The sequence below is a fragment of the Aegilops tauschii genome, chromosome 5 (genome assembly GCF_002575655.3).
Source record: "Aegilops tauschii subsp. strangulata cultivar AL8/78 chromosome 5, Aet v6.0, whole genome shotgun sequence".
Lineage (NCBI taxonomy): Eukaryota > Viridiplantae > Streptophyta > Magnoliopsida > Poales > Poaceae > Aegilops > Aegilops tauschii.
The window spans coordinates 94,346,757-94,364,792 of NC_053039.3; the positions used below are offsets into that span (position 1 = coordinate 94,346,757).

At 42.1% G+C, this 18,036-nt stretch overlaps 2 protein-coding genes across 4 annotated transcripts; one reads left to right on the top strand and one right to left on the bottom strand.

The window, feature by feature from the left end:
* The first annotated feature begins 411 nt into the window (after nucleotides 1-411).
* On the top strand, nucleotides 412-5,083 carry LOC120964372 (uncharacterized). 3 transcript variants are annotated; one of them, XM_040388991.3, is made up of 7 exons: nucleotides 412-682; nucleotides 781-847; nucleotides 2,538-2,603; nucleotides 2,696-3,163; nucleotides 3,248-3,303; nucleotides 3,376-3,466; nucleotides 3,959-5,083. In XM_040388991.3, the coding sequence occupies exons 2-6, from the start codon at nucleotides 785-787 to the stop codon at nucleotides 3,449-3,451; spliced, it is 729 nt and encodes a 242-aa protein (XP_040244925.1). In that variant the 5' UTR covers nucleotides 412-682; nucleotides 781-784; the 3' UTR covers nucleotides 3,452-3,466; nucleotides 3,959-5,083. The 3 variants fall into 3 exon arrangements, 2 of the variants coding, with proteins under 2 accessions (XP_040244925.1, XP_040244926.1); XM_040388992.2 differs by lacking the exon at nucleotides 2,538-2,603 and having other exon boundaries at nucleotides 413-682; XR_012183616.1 differs by lacking the exons at nucleotides 2,538-2,603; nucleotides 2,696-3,163; nucleotides 3,248-3,303; nucleotides 3,376-3,466; nucleotides 3,959-5,083 and adding an exon at nucleotides 1,301-1,631 and having other exon boundaries at nucleotides 414-682.
* A 1,139-nt stretch (nucleotides 5,084-6,222) lies between these two features.
* On the bottom strand, nucleotides 6,223-8,621 carry LOC109783764 (uncharacterized). The gene is made up of 5 exons (XM_020342363.4): nucleotides 8,524-8,621; nucleotides 7,953-8,281; nucleotides 6,781-6,861; nucleotides 6,537-6,700; nucleotides 6,223-6,450 (listed from the first exon to the last, which is right to left on the bottom strand). The coding sequence occupies exons 2-5, from the start codon at nucleotides 8,260-8,262 to the stop codon at nucleotides 6,238-6,240; spliced, it is 768 nt and encodes a 255-aa protein (XP_020197952.1). The 5' UTR covers nucleotides 8,263-8,281; nucleotides 8,524-8,621; the 3' UTR covers nucleotides 6,223-6,237.
* Nucleotides 8,622-18,036: the final 9,415 nt, after the last annotated feature.

An 18,036-nucleotide genomic window follows, 5' to 3' on the forward strand; every position in this document is an offset into this window, starting at 1 on the left:
CTTCAAATGCGTGCTATTTTACAAATTCAGAACATTTCTAGCATTTTTTTAAAGCTCGTGTCTTTTGTACCGAAAGCAATCGTGCTTTTTAAAAGAAATTGTTCACATCTTACAAGAAAAGATCCACAAAAGAAAAATTAATCCAATCTGCCGAGGTGACTAAGTCCAAAGTATTAACATTGCCATTGCACCAACAAATTACATCAGGCCTGGTGGAATGGGAATAATGCAGAGCTTCACATAGGAATTCTGCTGTTCCACAGGAGCATGAGCAGTTCGCTGAGTCGACAAAACAAGTATTCAGTTCTATTCAGGCCTAATGAATATGTAGCTATATACGGCCTAGATACAGCCTGCCTACAGCCCAGTCGCGGAGAGTGGAGGTGACACTAGGACCAATTATCCCCTCCGGTAAATCTTTCACGCAACAGGACACATACCTGTCCTGTGGCTACTCGTTGAAACCTCGGACATTCTCTGTTCATCGACGGTGCATGCGGTGAATCTCACCGCCGAGGCCCACAGCGGGCGAGGCGCTCTTGTCTTCTCCTTCTCTGCATCTTATCCATTCCTCTCCTCCCCATTCTCTCTGGTAGCACTCTCAGATCCAACCCTCAGCGACGGCCATTAGAAGCTTGCCATGGAAGCTATGAAGACCGCCGCCGACTGACTCTTCCCCATGGTATTCCCTTCGCCGCCATTGTATTTTACTACTCTACTATGTTCCCTTCTCTTACTGCAAATTGGATGCTCTAATCCGGTTTCTCATGCTTCTTTTAGATCCATGATTTTTTCTGCCGACCCGCCTAGCAGTTCTTCTACCACCGGTCACCATCGTCTTCCTCAAGTATATATCTATTCCGTTCTGGTCTAATTTACTGTTAAGCTGGCTTTGAGGCACCAGTACATAATGTGGCTGAAACCCCTTGTGCCAGTGCTTTTGATTTTTTTATCCTTAGTATTGTGTCTGACTACCTAAGACGTGGTGGTGTTTTAGTGTGGTCAGGCTTAATATCCTTTCTGTCCAAGGTAAACAAAATAGATGAGAGCGATGGATCTACCTAATAATTTACTTCAATTCCACAACCTTCCTATAAGCTGTGAATTATATATTACAGGAAAATGATAGTAGACATCCTGATCCACCTGCAGTTAGTCTTCTCATCACAAAATCCAAACTGTAGAACCCACTTGTCACCTATCATGTTTTCTTCCCCTTCCAACCCATACAGACTTGAGGATGATACTATACGTCAAGCCAGCTCTTTGTGATAGTGACATTCTCTCTCGCTTGCGGCAGGTCCAGACAATGGCTTCTGTTCCAATTTCATCTAAGATCCTGCTTGATGCTATGTTAGAGAAGGTTGGCCTGCCAGGGGCCACCTACTCAGCAAGCCCAACAGATGGTTCCCGTCTGCAAGTCACTGTTACCTTCTATCCAATCAAGATCAGGCTCAAGCGTTCACCTGTCAAGGTTTCCATTTCTACCTCGGAGCACCAAGATCTTGAGGAAGCTCAAGATTATGTAGCTGCAGCATCAATTAAATACATGGATGCTTATGAGGGCGTGGTTCCAAAAGACTATAGTTATGATCAACTGAAGGCTGTGGAAAAAAGAAATGCAGTGTTGTATCAGCAGCTTAAGGCAATGAAGAGGGACAACGCATGTCTGAGACAGAAGCTAAAAGAGAGCATTGGAAAAAACAAACTCCTGAGCAAAGGATCGGATGGATCCCTGGACACATAACAGAGCGTCACCAACAATCTTAAGCATTTGGTCAGTAGCAGGATGAGCCCAGGATCTGGTCCAGATGACCTGGAGCTTAGCAATGTTCTTCTCAATGTAGAGGCCAACAGCGAACATCTTCAGCAGTGCACTAATGACACAATGGTTAACCTTCAGGAGACTGGCGTTTATCCATACGGTCAGGAACAGCCAATAGATGAAGATAAAGGTCTGTCAACCCAAGGCGATGGAAATCCACCGTCACACCCGGAACTAAGAACCTCATTTTATGATGAGGAGGTCTTTGACGACAAATGGTGCTGCTCTGATGACTTCCGTGCCCTGCCTGAAGATCGCTTCTAATCTCATAAGGACCATCAGATTGCCATCATCATCGTTAGAGCCAGTCATTGTTCCCTACTAATATAGTTATCTATAACCATATGTCGTGTGTGTCTTATCGAACCATGGTACAATCAATGCGTCTGAATCTATCTATTTAGTTGTGATGGTCTGTATGTAAGTGTGCACCTGATAATGTAATCTACCATATCGAACCATATCCTATCGAACCATGGTACTCTCGGTTATGCAGCATATGCTGCCAAAGCTTGGTGCTTTGTCTATTTGTTTCGCTGCACGCTATTGTATTTGAATCGTGTGTTGAATTGCATTTCTATGCTTGCAAATTTACTTGAGCATTCTGCCTTTACTATCATACTTCTGTTACTTTGCTTACATAGGTCTCTGTGATTGCCTTTAAATAGTTTTAACCTGTGCTTTATTCCCATGCCACTGAAATTTTATATAGCCCCGTCCTGCGGACATTGCCAGCTCAATGGACGATGATGATTTCATAGTCAAGGGGCTTCCACAGGTTATGACTAGGCCATGTATATGCATCAACATTCTTTGTGTTACCGTATCCAGTTGACTTGATAAATTCTTTCGTCTTTCTATTGAATGCAGCTCTCTGCCATCTCTGTTACCATTAGCAGAAGGTATATGCTTGAACAGGCTATCAAGCGAATCCGCGCTACAATGCATGCATTTGAGCTAACTGATGATGATGACGCCACGTTGATGGCATCAGTGAAAATCGATCTACAACCTCACAGCAAAAGCATATTGCCAACCCAACAGGTGTTCTTTGGAGAATCAACTCAATTTGCCAGCGACGCTGTTGAATCAGCATGTTCTGCTGCTTTGTCCTATCTGTTGACGACGGGCATAATTACGATAGATGACTACAACTCAGCAGATCTGAATAATTGCCAGAGACAACTCAAAGCTGAGCAGTTCTGGTCATCAGAGCTATATGATCGTGTGGAGTCGTTTCAAAAACAGCTCAGCTCCTTGACTACAACAAAGAAGAGGCCTAGTTCAGAGAGTAATGATGATAGCACTCCAACAGCTAAATGTGTGAATAAATCAGAGGTAATCATTGCTTTGTTTTGCTCTCCGCTTCCGTTCCTCCAATACCACATACCATTTTACATACAATTGCTCATTGACTTGTAGGATGGCCTCAACGACACTCCGGGTTCGCTGCCGCCAAACAAAGAAACATCAACCAAGTAACATGCCCTCCCTCCTGCTCTTTAGACTCATGCAATTATATAGATTACTCATGTCTATTGCTTTCCCAGTGAAACAGATCACAGCTCCAGCAAAGAAATAATATCTCAGCCTGTTGCCCGCAGAGCTTTACTCTTTAAAGACTAAATGCACGGATCACATGTAAGACAGCTTGTAGGATCATTTCCTGTATAGCATTCTCAAATGCACTGCCTAGACCTTGCTCGCCTTACATATAGTTCTGTGCTTATCCTTATAAGTTGCTGTACAAATCCCGGTCGTGCACTATTAACATATGCACTTTCTTTTAGAATTCAGCATACCCTGCTTGTCATTAGCACTCTCTTTACAACATCTACATCTCTCTTTACAGAAGATTATTTGTTTCTTACTTTCCAATAGTGATCATCCTCATCCACCCATACTTCGTCTAGAAAATTATTATAGCATTTCTTTGACAACGTAAAGCATCGGCAAAAAACATCAAAATGTAGCGTACTAACTTGGCGTTTGTTCCCTTATCTACTGTTCCATACATATATAACCAATGTCTTTCAGTGAGGTTTTTTTATCTGATATTGCATACTTCGATATCGCCTGTTGATGTGTCTTTGAATGTAAATGTCTAACTGCTATATCATCCCCAACATCAAGGGTGCGTAGACAGGACTAATGTTGCTCAAATGTGAGCATACGTGCACGTGTTCAAGGAGTTTTGCCCTCTGTCTATGCCTCAAGTCTCAATGATGGCTCTCCATATTATCGCTACCATGTCTTATTTGTTTTGTTTGCTCAGCAAATGTTTTGTTGTACAAGAATTAGACGACACTGGACCTGTATAATTATATCCTACTCATGCAGTTTATTATGTAAGTTTCGAATGATGTTATCTGTTTCTATTAATATCATATCATGTATTGGAAACTCTTCTCTAAAGTAGTCCTGCTCTATGTGAACTTTTAAATGTTTCAGAGTTTTTGTGTTAATCCTTGCAATGTTCCAGTGGTTCTATAAATATGCTATATGTAGGTACACCCATCACTTCCCGCCTGCTAAAGTTATCTTTTACTAACTTTTTGTTTCTTGCTTCATTTCTTAGTGTTGTGTAGTCAGCTGTATTCCATAAAGAATTATTTCATATTCTGACAGTACTCCTATTCAAATTCCAGCGTTTGCCCATTTGACCATTTTTATAATGACTTTCTAACAATTTAAATGTATTAATATTGTACTCACAAGTTATTTGTATCTGGCCCAACAAAAACACATATTCCCTGTCCACAAAAAATAGTAAACGCATCTGTTTTTGGATAATGGCACCGTTATCTATAAAACCAAAATTGAATAGCACTATTCATACATGCTACTGTGAAATGTTCTACCTTTTAGAGTTTTAAACGCTTGCTAAAGAAAAATGAGTGCCACCTTTTTTTTTCCCCCGGCCTGCCTTCTCGTGCTTCTTTTCCTCGCTAAGTCCATTGCTTCAGAGTACCCCTTTTCTCCTATGGGCCATCCGCCTTCTCAGGGCCGAGACGTTGGCCCTTTCCATCACACGCACCAACCATTCGTATTGTCCATGTATTCAAGTTCATAGGCATATATATTGACATACCATGTATAGTTTTTTTGCATACAATGAACTACCACTTTGTTTCAAGAAATTTATCTTACGTATTTGTCCTACTTCATACTAATTAATTGCTTGGAATTTATAAACGCTTACAGAATATGATGCCCTATTCCTAAAAAAGCAAAAAAAAATCAGATACTCCTATTTTCCCACCTTCTTACACACATCGCACTCCATGGAAATTGGCCTTCATAAAAATCACATTCTTATTTTCCTTTATTATAGCTAAGCTGTTGTGATGTTCCACCCTAGGATGTTTGCTACTGGTAGAAACCATATCATGTGTTTTCGATATTCATGTTTTCTTTCGTGAGCTTTCAGTATATATGTGTAACCGAAACTTATTTGCTAATAACTCATTTGTTAATTCTTAAATTTTATTGTGTGTTGGCAGCAGAGTTGGTGCAGAACAATAAACTTAGCCATTAATTTATGAGAATTCTTTGCTTCACATGATACCATCTGTTCAATACTCTTACAACAAATCCGTAATAGCAAGGTCATATATAAGTAAAGAAATTACAGCTAAAATCACAATACGTCCTTCAAACTATTTATCGTGTCTCTTATGCCCCAAATTGCCATTGCACCTTCCTTCGTCAGATAAATAATGGAAACATCATGGTAAAACTGTGACCATACAAGCTACAGATCTTCATCCAAACAAAGATGAACTGGGAATTAGCACATTGTTGCCCAAAAAATAGACCCGGTTCAGCTGCCAGGTCTTTTTTTTGTGGGTAAAAGGAACAAGACTATGATGAGCAAAAACACAAAGACATGTGACATCAAAATAATGCTGGCCAACACAAATCCGGTCACAGAAACAGCAGCAAAGCAAGACCCCAGCTAGCAACACCTACAAGATTTATATCACTAAAATTTCTTCTCCTGGTGAAAGTTACTTCATGCCTTAAAACAAACAGCATTGGAGGCTTAGCAAACAGCGCACAGGTCACACATGGTTCACAATTTCAATCACCGTTCCATTACATGAACATCATGACAGATAGATCACTACCAAAAGGAATGCATACTGCCCCCCCCCCCCCAACTCAGCACACTTGACTAGAACCTAAACATAACTAGACATGGAACCATAACTAGACATAGGTATATATACATAGCCTTATGGAACACCTTAGATACACGTCCTTAAACGCTGCGTTGTAGACACCTGCACAAGTACAAACTTACTTACACCAGGCAATAAAATAGCAATCCTTGTACAAACTAAACGCACGGTGCATGTACAAACCTTCTAAATCTTGTGAACGGTGAATTCTGGTTTCCCTCTGCAAGCTCAAACAGAGAAAACACACATTTCCCCTTTTGTCAGCTTTGCTTCCTTTGCAAAGTCACTCCAGTTATGTGTTATGGCGGCCCTGTTGTCCACGCCATTAATAAGGCGAACACGTCTTGCACACCGACCAACTGATAGCTTGATCTTCACCCCATCAACTGGAGTGGTAATGAAATCCACCAGATACTCTTTAGTGAAGGAAGTAGAGAAGTACTACAAAAATACATCAGAGCTATAGTCAAATGATATGACAGGCTAATACGCTGATGCGAATGTAAGTACACTCAAAAAAGTCATACCATTCTCTGCCCAGCCTTGGTAAAGGTTTTGTTCATCTCACACACGTAGTGGCCAATAGCAGGCTTAACTGACTTAATATAGTGGCTGAGACGCTTCCGAGCACACATTGACATCTTCAAATTCTTTGAATACATCCATCTACCATTAGAGTCTGGATTATAGCCTGCAACCAAAACCAAACAGATTGATTTGATTCAGCCAACGAACAGCAGAATCAGTTAATCATGAGCAAGCAACGCTTACCAACTGTGTAATGTTTAGGACGGTCACACACGGACATGCATACCTTCCAAGGCTTCTTTACCTTCATCCGCTTATGCACTCCTACATAATTGAACAAGCCAGGAAATTATAAGTGCAAAGGATAACAATAACTGGCACGGTTATATGCAAGTTAGGCTGTGAATTTAAAAAAGCATTCCAAACAAAAGTAACCCAAGACAGGATAGTTTCATCATTGCTGAACAAATAAAATAGCAGAGATGGTATTTCTCTTATGATGTTGTTGATCATATGGAGATGTATAACATCATGCCAGCACAAGGTTGATCATTCGTCGCCTTCACGATGCTATACATATGTCACCCAAACAATAAAATACATACTATACATATACATACATCCTCCAATTTCCATAAATTATAACAAATAGTCTTTAGCCAAGAACAGAGCTGGGAGCAACAAAAACGACACAATTAATCAAAGCATAAACCTAAGAATAGGTCGCAATGTTACATAGTGTTCAAAGAATGTTCATCCGCTACTTTTGCAGCCTAAAAACATTCTCTGTAGTCTACTCTCCTCCATTTGTTGCCTATCCCAGCAAGTACATGGCATGAGGGTTGAATAATGAATATATGTGGCTAAAAAGACAGAGAGTTGAGGCATCTTAAAATATAAAAAAGGAAACCTATACAATAAATGTGATGAAAGCCACCAAACTGATACTTCCATCACAAACTGTATCGCAAATTGAGATCATATAACCACTGTTAACGAATTGGACCTAAAATCATACTTCCATCACACACTATATTGCAAATTAAGATCATGTAACCACCATTAGCAAATCAGACCTAAAATCGTGTCGGCCAGTTCGGTCGTACATATCTTTAATACCAGATTTTGAGAATAACAATAAGCTAATAACCACACCAAAGTACTGCATGCCTTTCTTCTGCTTTATACAAACTGAATTTCTCTGAAATCCTCACAATTCCTGTCAAAGCTCCTGCCTTGAAAGTGAAAGCTTTCATGCCTTTCTTCAACTTTATATAAACTAAATTTCTCTCAAATCCTCACAGTTCATGTCCGACCTCCTCCCTTGAAAGTGAAAGCTTTCAGTTCTAGAATTTGTGGCTCTAAGTACATGCAATGAAACTCCAGGATACTGAGATGCACGTGTGAAAAAGTACCTTTAGAAGAGGTGGTATGTGCACCTCCATCAAAGCTCCTGTATGAATCTTCGTCAGAGCTCGTGTATACACCTTCATCAGAGCTGGTGTATACGCTTTCATCTGAGCTGGTGTCCCCGCCTTCATCAGAGCTTATGTGCCTTCCTTCATCAGAGCTGATGTACATCACTTCATCGGAGCTCATACGCATTCCTTCATCAGAGGAGCTATCAGCACACCCATCTGAGCTGCTATTCGAGTGTTCATCAGAGCTACTGTCAGTGCTTCCATCAGAGTTGATGTCCACAGGATCGGTTCGAGATCCCCTCATGATCCCCCGTCGCAGGAACCTACAAAATGATGGATCTTCAATCAAAACAATGCCGCCATTGAAATAACCACGGCGATTTACTTCCCTATGGGCACATCCGTAGATATAAATAAATACAACTCGGGATCTATCATGGCTAAAAAAGGAGACAGGAGGGGTGGAAATCGACACATAAATAGCGGAGACGCAAGTTCCAGATAAATCAAAGCTAAATCCAAACATGCAGACAAATCCAAAATCAGAACAGAGCAGAAATCGCACCGGGCGGCGGCTTCGGAGACGCCTCTGACGACGAACTGAAGAGACGAGAAAGAAAGGGGATACACAGGCTCGCTGGATCCACTCGCTGCCGCTTCATATTCGGCTCTTCACAGGCCACGACTGTCGCTATTCGTGGGCCCGGGTACATAACATTGGCCCATCGAAATACTTATCTCCATATACAGAGAACAAAAAGGTGTTTCTTTCTTTTTTCCTTTTGTTACTCACAAGAAAAGGTCTTTCTTTTCCTTCACGTAAAAAAACAAATATTTGCAAGGCACGGTTCTGTTCTTCCATTTACTATTACATCTACTTCAATTCCTCTTACAGAAGCCAGTATTCATTTATTCAAAGAGCATCGTTATTTCATATTTGTGGCATAACTAAAAAGGTTATTTACCTTTCTGCAAGACATTGGCCATCCTACATGACTTAGTGCATCATTTCCAACCTACTATACTTACTGCATATAATATATGAGCTATTCTTTTTGAACAACAATATGTTAACGCACACTCTTACAACGATTGGCTTACACTCGGCCTTTGCGCCATTGGCGCAACGGGTCATCTAGTCTGAATAACAGCCGAAGCGAGCCCGATGCCTATTGCCGAGAACGGTCGGAAAAATGCCAGTCAATCAAGCACGATGCAGGATTACTTCGGAGTAAGCTTTGATCCTAATGAAACCCTGTGGCTGCTTCACCGCGGGCGAGCTAGCTAGTCTTGCTGCTAGTGCGTCTCTCCGCGACCTTGAGAGCCATTTCAAAAGTTGGTGGCCATCATAATCCGAAACCGAGACTCGACCAGCAAGGTTAAATGGCGCCAAATGTCTTCACTATAATTAATTAACTACTACTCCCGCGATCAAGTGCGAACGTTACGAGCGCGATGGTTACGTTTTTTTGCCAGCGCGATCAGGTTGCTCCCGTTATAAAACTTCACCACGAGAGACTCGTGAAGGGCCAGCGCTAATAACTCTCCGGCTTTTGAGTTTTTGACCATCCCCAACGCCACGAGCGTGCTAGCCGCGCTGACCGAGGTGGCAGGGAACAGGTGGCAGTGCCATGTTCGCCAGCGGCTCACACGTTGCGCCGCAAGCTGGCCCTACTCACAAGTCAAACTTCCCTGACCCGACCAGACAAATCTCACTCTCTTCGTGACTTCGTCTAACGAACTCTCAAGTCTCAAGTCTACTTTCTCGCACGCTCTCTGCCTGATACGTACACAGGAACGGTGCAGTTTTTGACACCACGGTTTGGTGGAATCGGACGGTCGTTACGAGTCGCTTTCGCGTGACGAGACGCCGTCTGATTCGTGTCTCACAAGTGCAGAGGGTGGCTTTCGTGGTGCGGTGGCGGTGGCGCGCAAGCTATACGGACAGGCAGTATGAACTAGTGGTAGGCTGAAAGAGTGAGAGATATGGCATCACTCCGAGGTCTTGTATAATGTAAGGCCTTATACAATACTAGATGCTTACGGAGGCACTTAAAAAAATAAACCGAGTTTTTCTCCAGCACCGGTATTTATTAGGCGTCTCTCTTATATAGAAATAAGCACCGGTGCTAAGAAAAACTCGATTTATTTTTCTAAGCACCTTGTATTGTACCAGGCCTGAGAGGTCATCAAGGTACCACCGAGGTGATTTTTTTATTTTTTATTTACAAACTTTACTCCATGAATTTAGGAGTAGAATCTTACATCTCAAATGAAAGGGCATCTTCAGCACGACCACAAAATGCCCACAAACGTCTCGATCGACCCGTCCGGACTCTTTTTGCCATCCGACACGATGCCGCAGATGTCCAGACCTCTGTCACTTACGCGTCCAACTCGGAAACCTATTCTGCGAACCGCTCCAACCGTTCTTTCGGAAAGAGGCGTCATATTCATGTCTGTCTAGGGTAGACGAGACCGCCCTGCAGCATGCCGTGCATTGAAGTGGCACGACGGTGGAGAGCGTTGCACGCTCGCTCTCCGCGTCGCGTTCAATGCCGACTTAGAGCAACACAACTGGACAGGGCGACGAGACGGCTTCCTAGTGCATTGAAGCCGGCTGCCCGTTCGTCCGCCTGCCCTTGAACAGGCGCGGTGACCGAGAAACCCACTCCGAGTGCCTGCATTTGAAGCACCGCTTGGCTTGGCCAGTGCCCGATATATAAGCACGACACGCAAAGCAGAAGCCGCACCACCTCCGCTACTTCTTCCTTCTTCGCCCATGGCTATCAGCACGCCTCCCCTTCCCTTCCCCCTCCTCCCACGACAACCACCAGCACAATAACGGTGAGTGGCAACGGGCTGTGGAAGCGGCTCTTGTTGGCATAGAAGCATAAGATGGCGCCCCTTGCAAACGTCTGGCGGGCTCGACATGCACGACGCATAGAGGCTAGACTGCACCCGAGGTTGCCGGAAGAGAACTCGGAGGACGACGACCGGACATTGGAGGGGGCGTCCGATGACAAACCCGCGCCCTCGCCAGTCGCCGGCTTACCACGGCGCAGGCGCAGGTGCACTATGAGATCATCATGGCGGAGGAGGAGCGGTTGTTCTCCATGTTCTGGATGCTACGAGAGGAGCAGCGGGACAACCTGCATCTCCTCAAGCAGCACTAGCTCGCGGAGGATAGATCACAGGCAACCGAGGATGCCACCGTGATCATGGTCGTGGAGAACCCAGTCTTCGTGGATGAGCAGCGTTTCAAGGCGAGACGGTGGTGGCTCCCTGAAGATGGAATAAGGTTCTGTCCGCCTAGCGCTGTCACGGCGATGCATCTAGCATCGTCGGAGTGTGTGCGGAGGTTTGTCTATGGTGGATCTCGCGAGATTCGATCGGTGCTGGTCTTAGGTGGATCTATTTTGATCCAGTCTTTGTTTGTATCATCTTGTGTCTACATGTTGGATCCTTCCGATATAAACTTTTATTCATTGACGACAGTTGATGTTCTGGTTCACTTGTCATGTGTAGCCTTAGCACGATGACTTTCCTACTCTCTATAAGAAGTTTTGTCCGGCTCCGATGAGGGAGGAACGATGACGGTGGCGCGCCTTCGATTCGCTTTAGTGCTTGTATTCTTCACTAGTTGGTCTACCGACCTGATTGTATTTTTTTTACTTCTGATGGTCTTTGTACCGCCATGACAAATGATGAATGCTCCCTTTGTTTCTAAATACAAGATTTTTTTGTAGGGCTAAATATAAGATGTTTTGGTAGATGGAAAGTTTCTTCCCAAAAAAACAGGTGCACCAATATTTTGGTGAACGATTCGCCCACCCCTGTTTCTCCCGTGCGTGGGTGCATAATTGAACGCAACAACCATTTTTTTGGCGTGGCTCCGATAATTGGACTTCAATCCAAACAATACCCTATGCCACGAGTCCACGCCAAAATTTTGGCATGCCCACCGCCAGCCACGATGCAAACTGTAGAATTGTATTGAATAATTGTTGATGCAATATTGATCCGGTACAAGAGGTATATATATAAGAGCCAAGCCGCACCTGACCTAGCCTTATTACAAACTGAGTAGGAGTCCTAATCCTATTACAAGTTGTATTCTAACATCCCCGCAATGTCAACGGTAGGCTCGACGATGTTGAGACTGAAACGAATGTCTTGAAACGGAGTAGTCGCCAGGCCTTTAGTAAAGATATCAACAAACTGAGCAGAAGTAGGCACATGGAGCACGCGAACTTGACCGAGAGCCACCTTCTCTTGAACAAAATGTATGTTGATATGTCTCCGTCGTATCTATAATTTTTTATTGTTCCATGCCAATATTATACAACTTTCATATACTTTTGGCAACTTTTTATACTATTTTTGGGACAAACATATTGATCCAATGCCCAGTGCCAGTTCCTGTTTGTTGCATATTTTATGTTTCGCAGAAACCCCATATCAAACGGAATCCAAACGGAATAAAAACGGACGGAGAATATTTTTGGAATATTTGGGAAATATGGGAGGAAGAATCAACGCGAGATGGTGCCCGAGGTGGCCACGAGGCAGGGGGCGCGCCTGCCCCCCTAGGTGCGCCCCTGACCCTCGTGGGCCCCCCGTAAGGCGGTTGCTGCTCTTCTTTGACCGCAAGAAAGCTAATTTTCGGAAAGAAAATCTTGGCAAAGGTTTCAATCCAATCGGAGTTACGGATCTTCGGATATATAAGAAACGGTGAAAGGGCAGAATCAGAGAACGCAGAAACAAAGAGAGACAGAGAGACAGATCCAATCTCGGAGGGGCTCTCGCCCCTCCCACAGCATGGAGACCATGGACCAGAGGGGAAACCCTTCTCCCATCTAGGGAGAGGGTCAAGGAAGAAGAAGAAGAAGAAGGGGGGCTCTCTCCCCCTCGCTTCCGGTGGCGCCGGAACGCCGCCGGGGCCATCATCATCACCGCGATCTTCACCAACACCTACGCCATCTTCACCAACATCTCCATCACCTTCCCCCTCTATATACAGCGGTCCACTCTCCCGCAACCCGCTGTACTCTCTACTTGAACATGGTTCTTTATGCTTCATATTATTATCCAATGATGTGTTGCCATCCTATGATGTCTGAGTAGATTTTGTTGTCCTATCGGTGGTTGATGAATTGCTATGATTGATTTAATTTGCTTGTGGTTATGTTGCTGTCCTTTGGTGCCCATCATATGAGCGCGCACGTGGATCACACCATAGGGTTAGTTGTATGTTGATAGGACTATGTATTGGAGGGCAAGAGTGACAGAAGGTTCAACCTAGCATAGAAATTGATGCATACGGGATTGAAGGGGGACCAATGTAACATAATGCTATGGTTGGGTTTTACCTTAATGAACGTTAGTAGTTGCGGATGCTTGCTAATAGTCCCAATCATAAGTGGATAGAGTTCCAAGTCAGGGATGACATGCTAGCAGTGGCCTCTCCCACATAAACTTGTTATCGGTCTAGTAAAGTAGTCAATTGCTTAGGGACAATTTCGCAACTCCTACCACCACTTTTTCACACTCGCTATATTTATTTTATTGTGTTTTTATATAAACAGCCCCTACTTTTTATTTACGTGCTCTTTATTATCTTGCAAACCTATCCAACAACACCTACAAAGTACTTCTAGTTTTATACTTGTTCTAAGTAAAGCGAACGTCAAGCGCGCGTAGAGTTGTATCAGTGGTCGATAGAACTTGAGGGAATATTTGTTCTACCTTTAGCTCCTCGTTGGGTTTCACACTCTTACTTATCGAAAGAGGCTACAATTGATCCCCTATACTTGTGGGTTATCAAGACCTTTTTCTAGCGCCGTTGCCGGGGAGCAATAGCATGGGGTGAATATTCTCGTGTGTGCTTGTGTACTTTATCACTAAGTAATTTTTATTTGCTGTTCTTAGTTGTTTTTTATCTTTAGTTATGGGTAGGAAACGCAAAATACCAAAAAAATTAGTTGTACCTACTGAACCAATGGTTGAACAACCACTCAAAATCTATCACACTCCTGAAGCTTTTTACTTGGATCATCTTCGATCCCTATGTGCTCGTGCTGAAACCCCAACTAGCTTAGTTGAGGGCAAATCTTTAGATGAGCATGCTTGTTATGTGCGACATCGCATATCTGAAAAAGGGAAACTTTTACTGGATCAAATTCATCGTTTGCAATGCTATGCTTGGAATTTATGTGAAATATATTATTTTACTTGTTGTTCTAAAAACCCTAAGAAACATCTTCCCTACCAATGTGAGTTTAGCGATAATGGAATCGTATCTTCGTATGCTAAGGGTGTTTATAATTACTATGATGTTCAACAAATTGAAGAATTTTTTGCTTTTAAGGGTGCTTATGAAATTGCTTCTTTGATTGAAAAGTATGATGCTAGTCTTTACAAATCTGAAAACTTTGCCATACTTCAATATTGTTACGATAATTATGCTTCTAATGCCTATGTTAAACCATATATTGAGGACTCCTCCGCTGTCCAAGAAGAAACTAATATTTTGCAGGAGTCTATGGAAAAAGAAATTGATGAAACTGTGAGCTCATTGGATGAAAAAGATGATGAGAAGAGCAAAGAACAAAAGGAGGAAGAGCGGATTAGCTACCCGTGCCCACCTTCTAATGAGAGTAACTCTTCAACTCATACATTGTTTAATTTCCCTTCGTGCTTACCAAATGATGATTGCTATGATGATTGTTATGATCCCGTTGATTCTCTTGAAATATCCCTTTTTGATGATGCTTGCTATGCTTGTGGCCAAGATGCCAATATGAATTATGCTTATGGAGATGGACTCGATATAGTTCCTTATGTTAAACATGAAATTTTTGCTATTGCATCCACGCATAATAGTCCTATTATCTTTTTGAATTCTCCCAACTACACTATATCAGAGAAGTTTGTGCTTATTAAGGATTATATTGATGGGTTGCCTTTTACCGTTGCACATGATGATTTTGATGAATATAATATGCATGTGCTTGCTGCTCCTACTTGCAATTATTATGAGAGAGGAACTATATCTCCACCTCTCTATGTTTCCAACATGATAAAATTGCAAGAAACTGCTTATACTATGCATTGGCCTTTACTATGTGTGCATAAATTGTTCTTTTATGACATGCCGATGCATGGGAAGAGAGTTAGACTTTGTCATTGCTTGATATATGTTACTTTGTGCTCACTACTAAATCACAAATCATCGCTAATTCAAATTGGCTTTGATATACCTTGGGATCCGGGTGGATTCACTACTTGAGCACTATATGCCTAGTTTAATGGCTTTAAAGAAAGCCCTGCCAGGGAGACAACCCGGAAGTCTTAGAGAGTCATTTATTCCTGTTGAGTGCTTTCATATAGTTTAGAAACAAAAAATTAAAGAGGGGAACCCAAAACTTTTTCAAAAAGGAAAGTGAAAGTGAGAGAGACAAGCATTGTTGAAGTGGGAGCTAGCCTTGAACTTTGTTCATGCTCACAGAAACTTTGTGAATCTTGATTACAGAAACTTTTCAATAAAAATAATTATTCCCTTGTACAGTTCCATTGTATTATAAAAATAATGTGCCAAGGTTTGCCTTTAGGATGTTTACAATGCTTGTTGGTTTGTACGGTGCAGGACAGAAACTTTGGCTGTAGTGCATGATTTTTAATTTTTTACTGGAACGTCAAACGGTTATGATTCTTTTTGCACTGTCTTTCTATACAAATGTTTTATTTTTCCTAATTTTGGCAGAATTTTTTTAAGTATCAGAAGTATGGTGAATGTTCAGATTGTTACAGACTGTTCTGTTTTAGACAGATTCTGTTTTTGATGTATAGTTTGCTTGTTTTGATGAAACTATTGATTTCTATCAGTGGATTAAGCCATGGAAAAGTTATATTATAGTAGCTACAATGCAAAAACAAAATATGAATTGGTTTGCAACAATACTTAGAGTAGTGATTTGCTTTATTATACTAACGGATCTTACCGAGTTTGATGTTGAAGTTTTGTGTGGATGAAGTGTTCGATGATCGAAAAGGTGTCGATATGAGGAAAAGGAAGAGAGGCAAGAGCTCAAGCTTGGGGATTCCCAAGGCACCCCAAGTAAATATTCAAGGAGACTCAAGCGTCTAAGCTTGGGGATGCCCTGGAAGGCATCCCCTCTTTCTTCAACAAGTATCAATATGTTTTCGGATTCGTTTCGTTCATGCGATATGTGCAAATCTTGGAGCGTCTTTTGCATTTACTTTTCATTTTTCTTTTATGCACCATGCTGGTATGAGATAGTCCATGGTTGATTTATATAATGCTCTTTGCACTTCACTTATATCTTTTGAGTATGGCTTTATAGAATGCTTCATGTGCTTCACTTATATCATTTGAACTTTGGATTGCCTGTTTCTCTTCACATAGAAAACCGCCATTTGTAGAATGCTCTTTTGCTTCACTTATACTTGTTAGAGCGTGGGCATATCTTTTGTAGAAATAATTAAACTCTCTTGCTTCACTTATATCTATTTAGAGAGATGACAGGAACTGGTCATTCACATGGTTAGTCATAAAATCCTACATAAAACTTGTAATCACTGGATATGATATGTTTGATTCCTTACAATAGTTTTGCGATATAAAGATGGTGATATTAGAGTCATGCTAGTGGGTAGTTGTGGATTAGTAGAAATACTTGTGTTGAGGTTTGTGATTCCCGTAGCATGCACGTATGGTGAACCGTTATGTAACGAAGTCGGAGCATAATTTATTTATTGATTGTTATGAGTGGCGGTCGGGGACGAGCGATGGTCTTTTCCTACCAATCTATCCCCCTAGGGGCATGCGTAGTAGTACTTTGCTTCGGGGGCTAATAAACTTTTGCAATAAGTATATGAGTTCTTTATGACTAATGTGAGTCCATGGATTATACGCACTCTCACCCTTCCATCATTGCTAGCCTCTTTGGTACTGTGCATTGCCCTTTCTCACCTCGAGAGTTGGTGCAAACTTCGCCGGTGCATCCAAACCCCGTGATACGATACGCTCTATCACACATAAGCCTCATTATATCTTCCTCAAAACAGCCACCATACCTACCTATCATGGCATTTCCATAGCCATTCCGAGATATATTGCCATGCAACTTCCATCATCATCATATACATGACTTGAGCATTTATTGTCATATTGCTTTGCATGATCGTAAGATAGCTAGCATGATGTTTTCATGGCTTGTCCGTTTTTTTATGTCATTGCTATGCTAGATCATTGCACATCCCGGTACACCGCCGGAGGCATTCATATAGAGCCATATGTTTCTTCTAGACATCGAGTTGTAATATTGAGTTTTAAGTAAATAGAAGTGTGATGATCATCATTATTAGAGCATTGCCCCTCCCCCAAAGAGAGGCCAAAGAAGCCTAAATAAAAAATGGGGCCAAAGAAGCCCGCAAAAAAATAAAAAGGGGCAATGTTGCTATCCTTTTACCACACTTGTGCTTCAAAGTAGCACCATGTTCTTCATATAGAGAGTCTCTTGAGTTATCACTTTCATATACTAGTGGGAATTTTCATTATAGAACTTGGCTTGTATATTCCAACGATGGGCTTCCTCAAATGCCCTAGGTCTTCATGAGCAAGCAAGTTGGATGCACACCCACTTAGTTTCAGTTTGAGCTTTCATATACTTATAGCTCTAGTGCATCCGTTGCATGGCAATCCCTACTCCTCATATTGACATCAATTGATGGGCATCTCCATAGCCCGTTGATTAGCCGTGTCGATATGAGACTTTCTCTTTTTTTGTCTTCTCCACACAACCTCCATCATCATATTCTATTCCACCCATAGTGCTATGTCCATGGCTTGCGCTCATGTATTGTGTGAGGGTTGAAAAGGATGAAGCGCGTTAAAAAGTATGAACCAATTGCTCGGCTTGTCATCGGGGTTGTGCATGATGTGAATATTTTGTGTGGTGAAGATGGAGCATAGCCAGACCATATGATTTTGTAGGGATAACTTTATTTGGCCATGTTATTTTGAAAAGACATGATTGCTTTATTAGTATGCTTG

Excerpts from the sequence above, each read along its gene's own strand:
- LOC120964372 (XM_040388991.3), top strand. The coding sequence starts at position 785 with ATGATTTTTTCTGCCGACCCGCCTAGCAGTTCTTCTACCACCGGTCAC. Across the intron at positions 2,604-2,695 it reads TAGTCAAGGGGCTTCCACAG|CTCTCTGCCATCTCTGTTAC; the intron begins GTTATGACTAGG and ends TATTGAATGCAG. Across the intron at positions 3,164-3,247 it reads AATGTGTGAATAAATCAGAG|GATGGCCTCAACGACACTCC; the intron begins GTAATCATTGCT and ends ATTGACTTGTAG.
- LOC109783764 (XM_020342363.4), bottom strand. The coding sequence starts at position 8,262 with ATGAGGGGATCTCGAACCGATCCTGTGGACATCAACTCTGATGGAAGC. Across the intron at positions 6,701-6,780 it reads TCCTAAACATTACACAGTTG|GCTATAATCCAGACTCTAAT; the intron begins GTAAGCGTTGCT and ends TTTTGGTTGCAG. Across the intron at positions 6,451-6,536 it reads CCAAGGCTGGGCAGAGAATG|TACTTCTCTACTTCCTTCAC; the intron begins GTATGACTTTTT and ends GTATTTTTGTAG.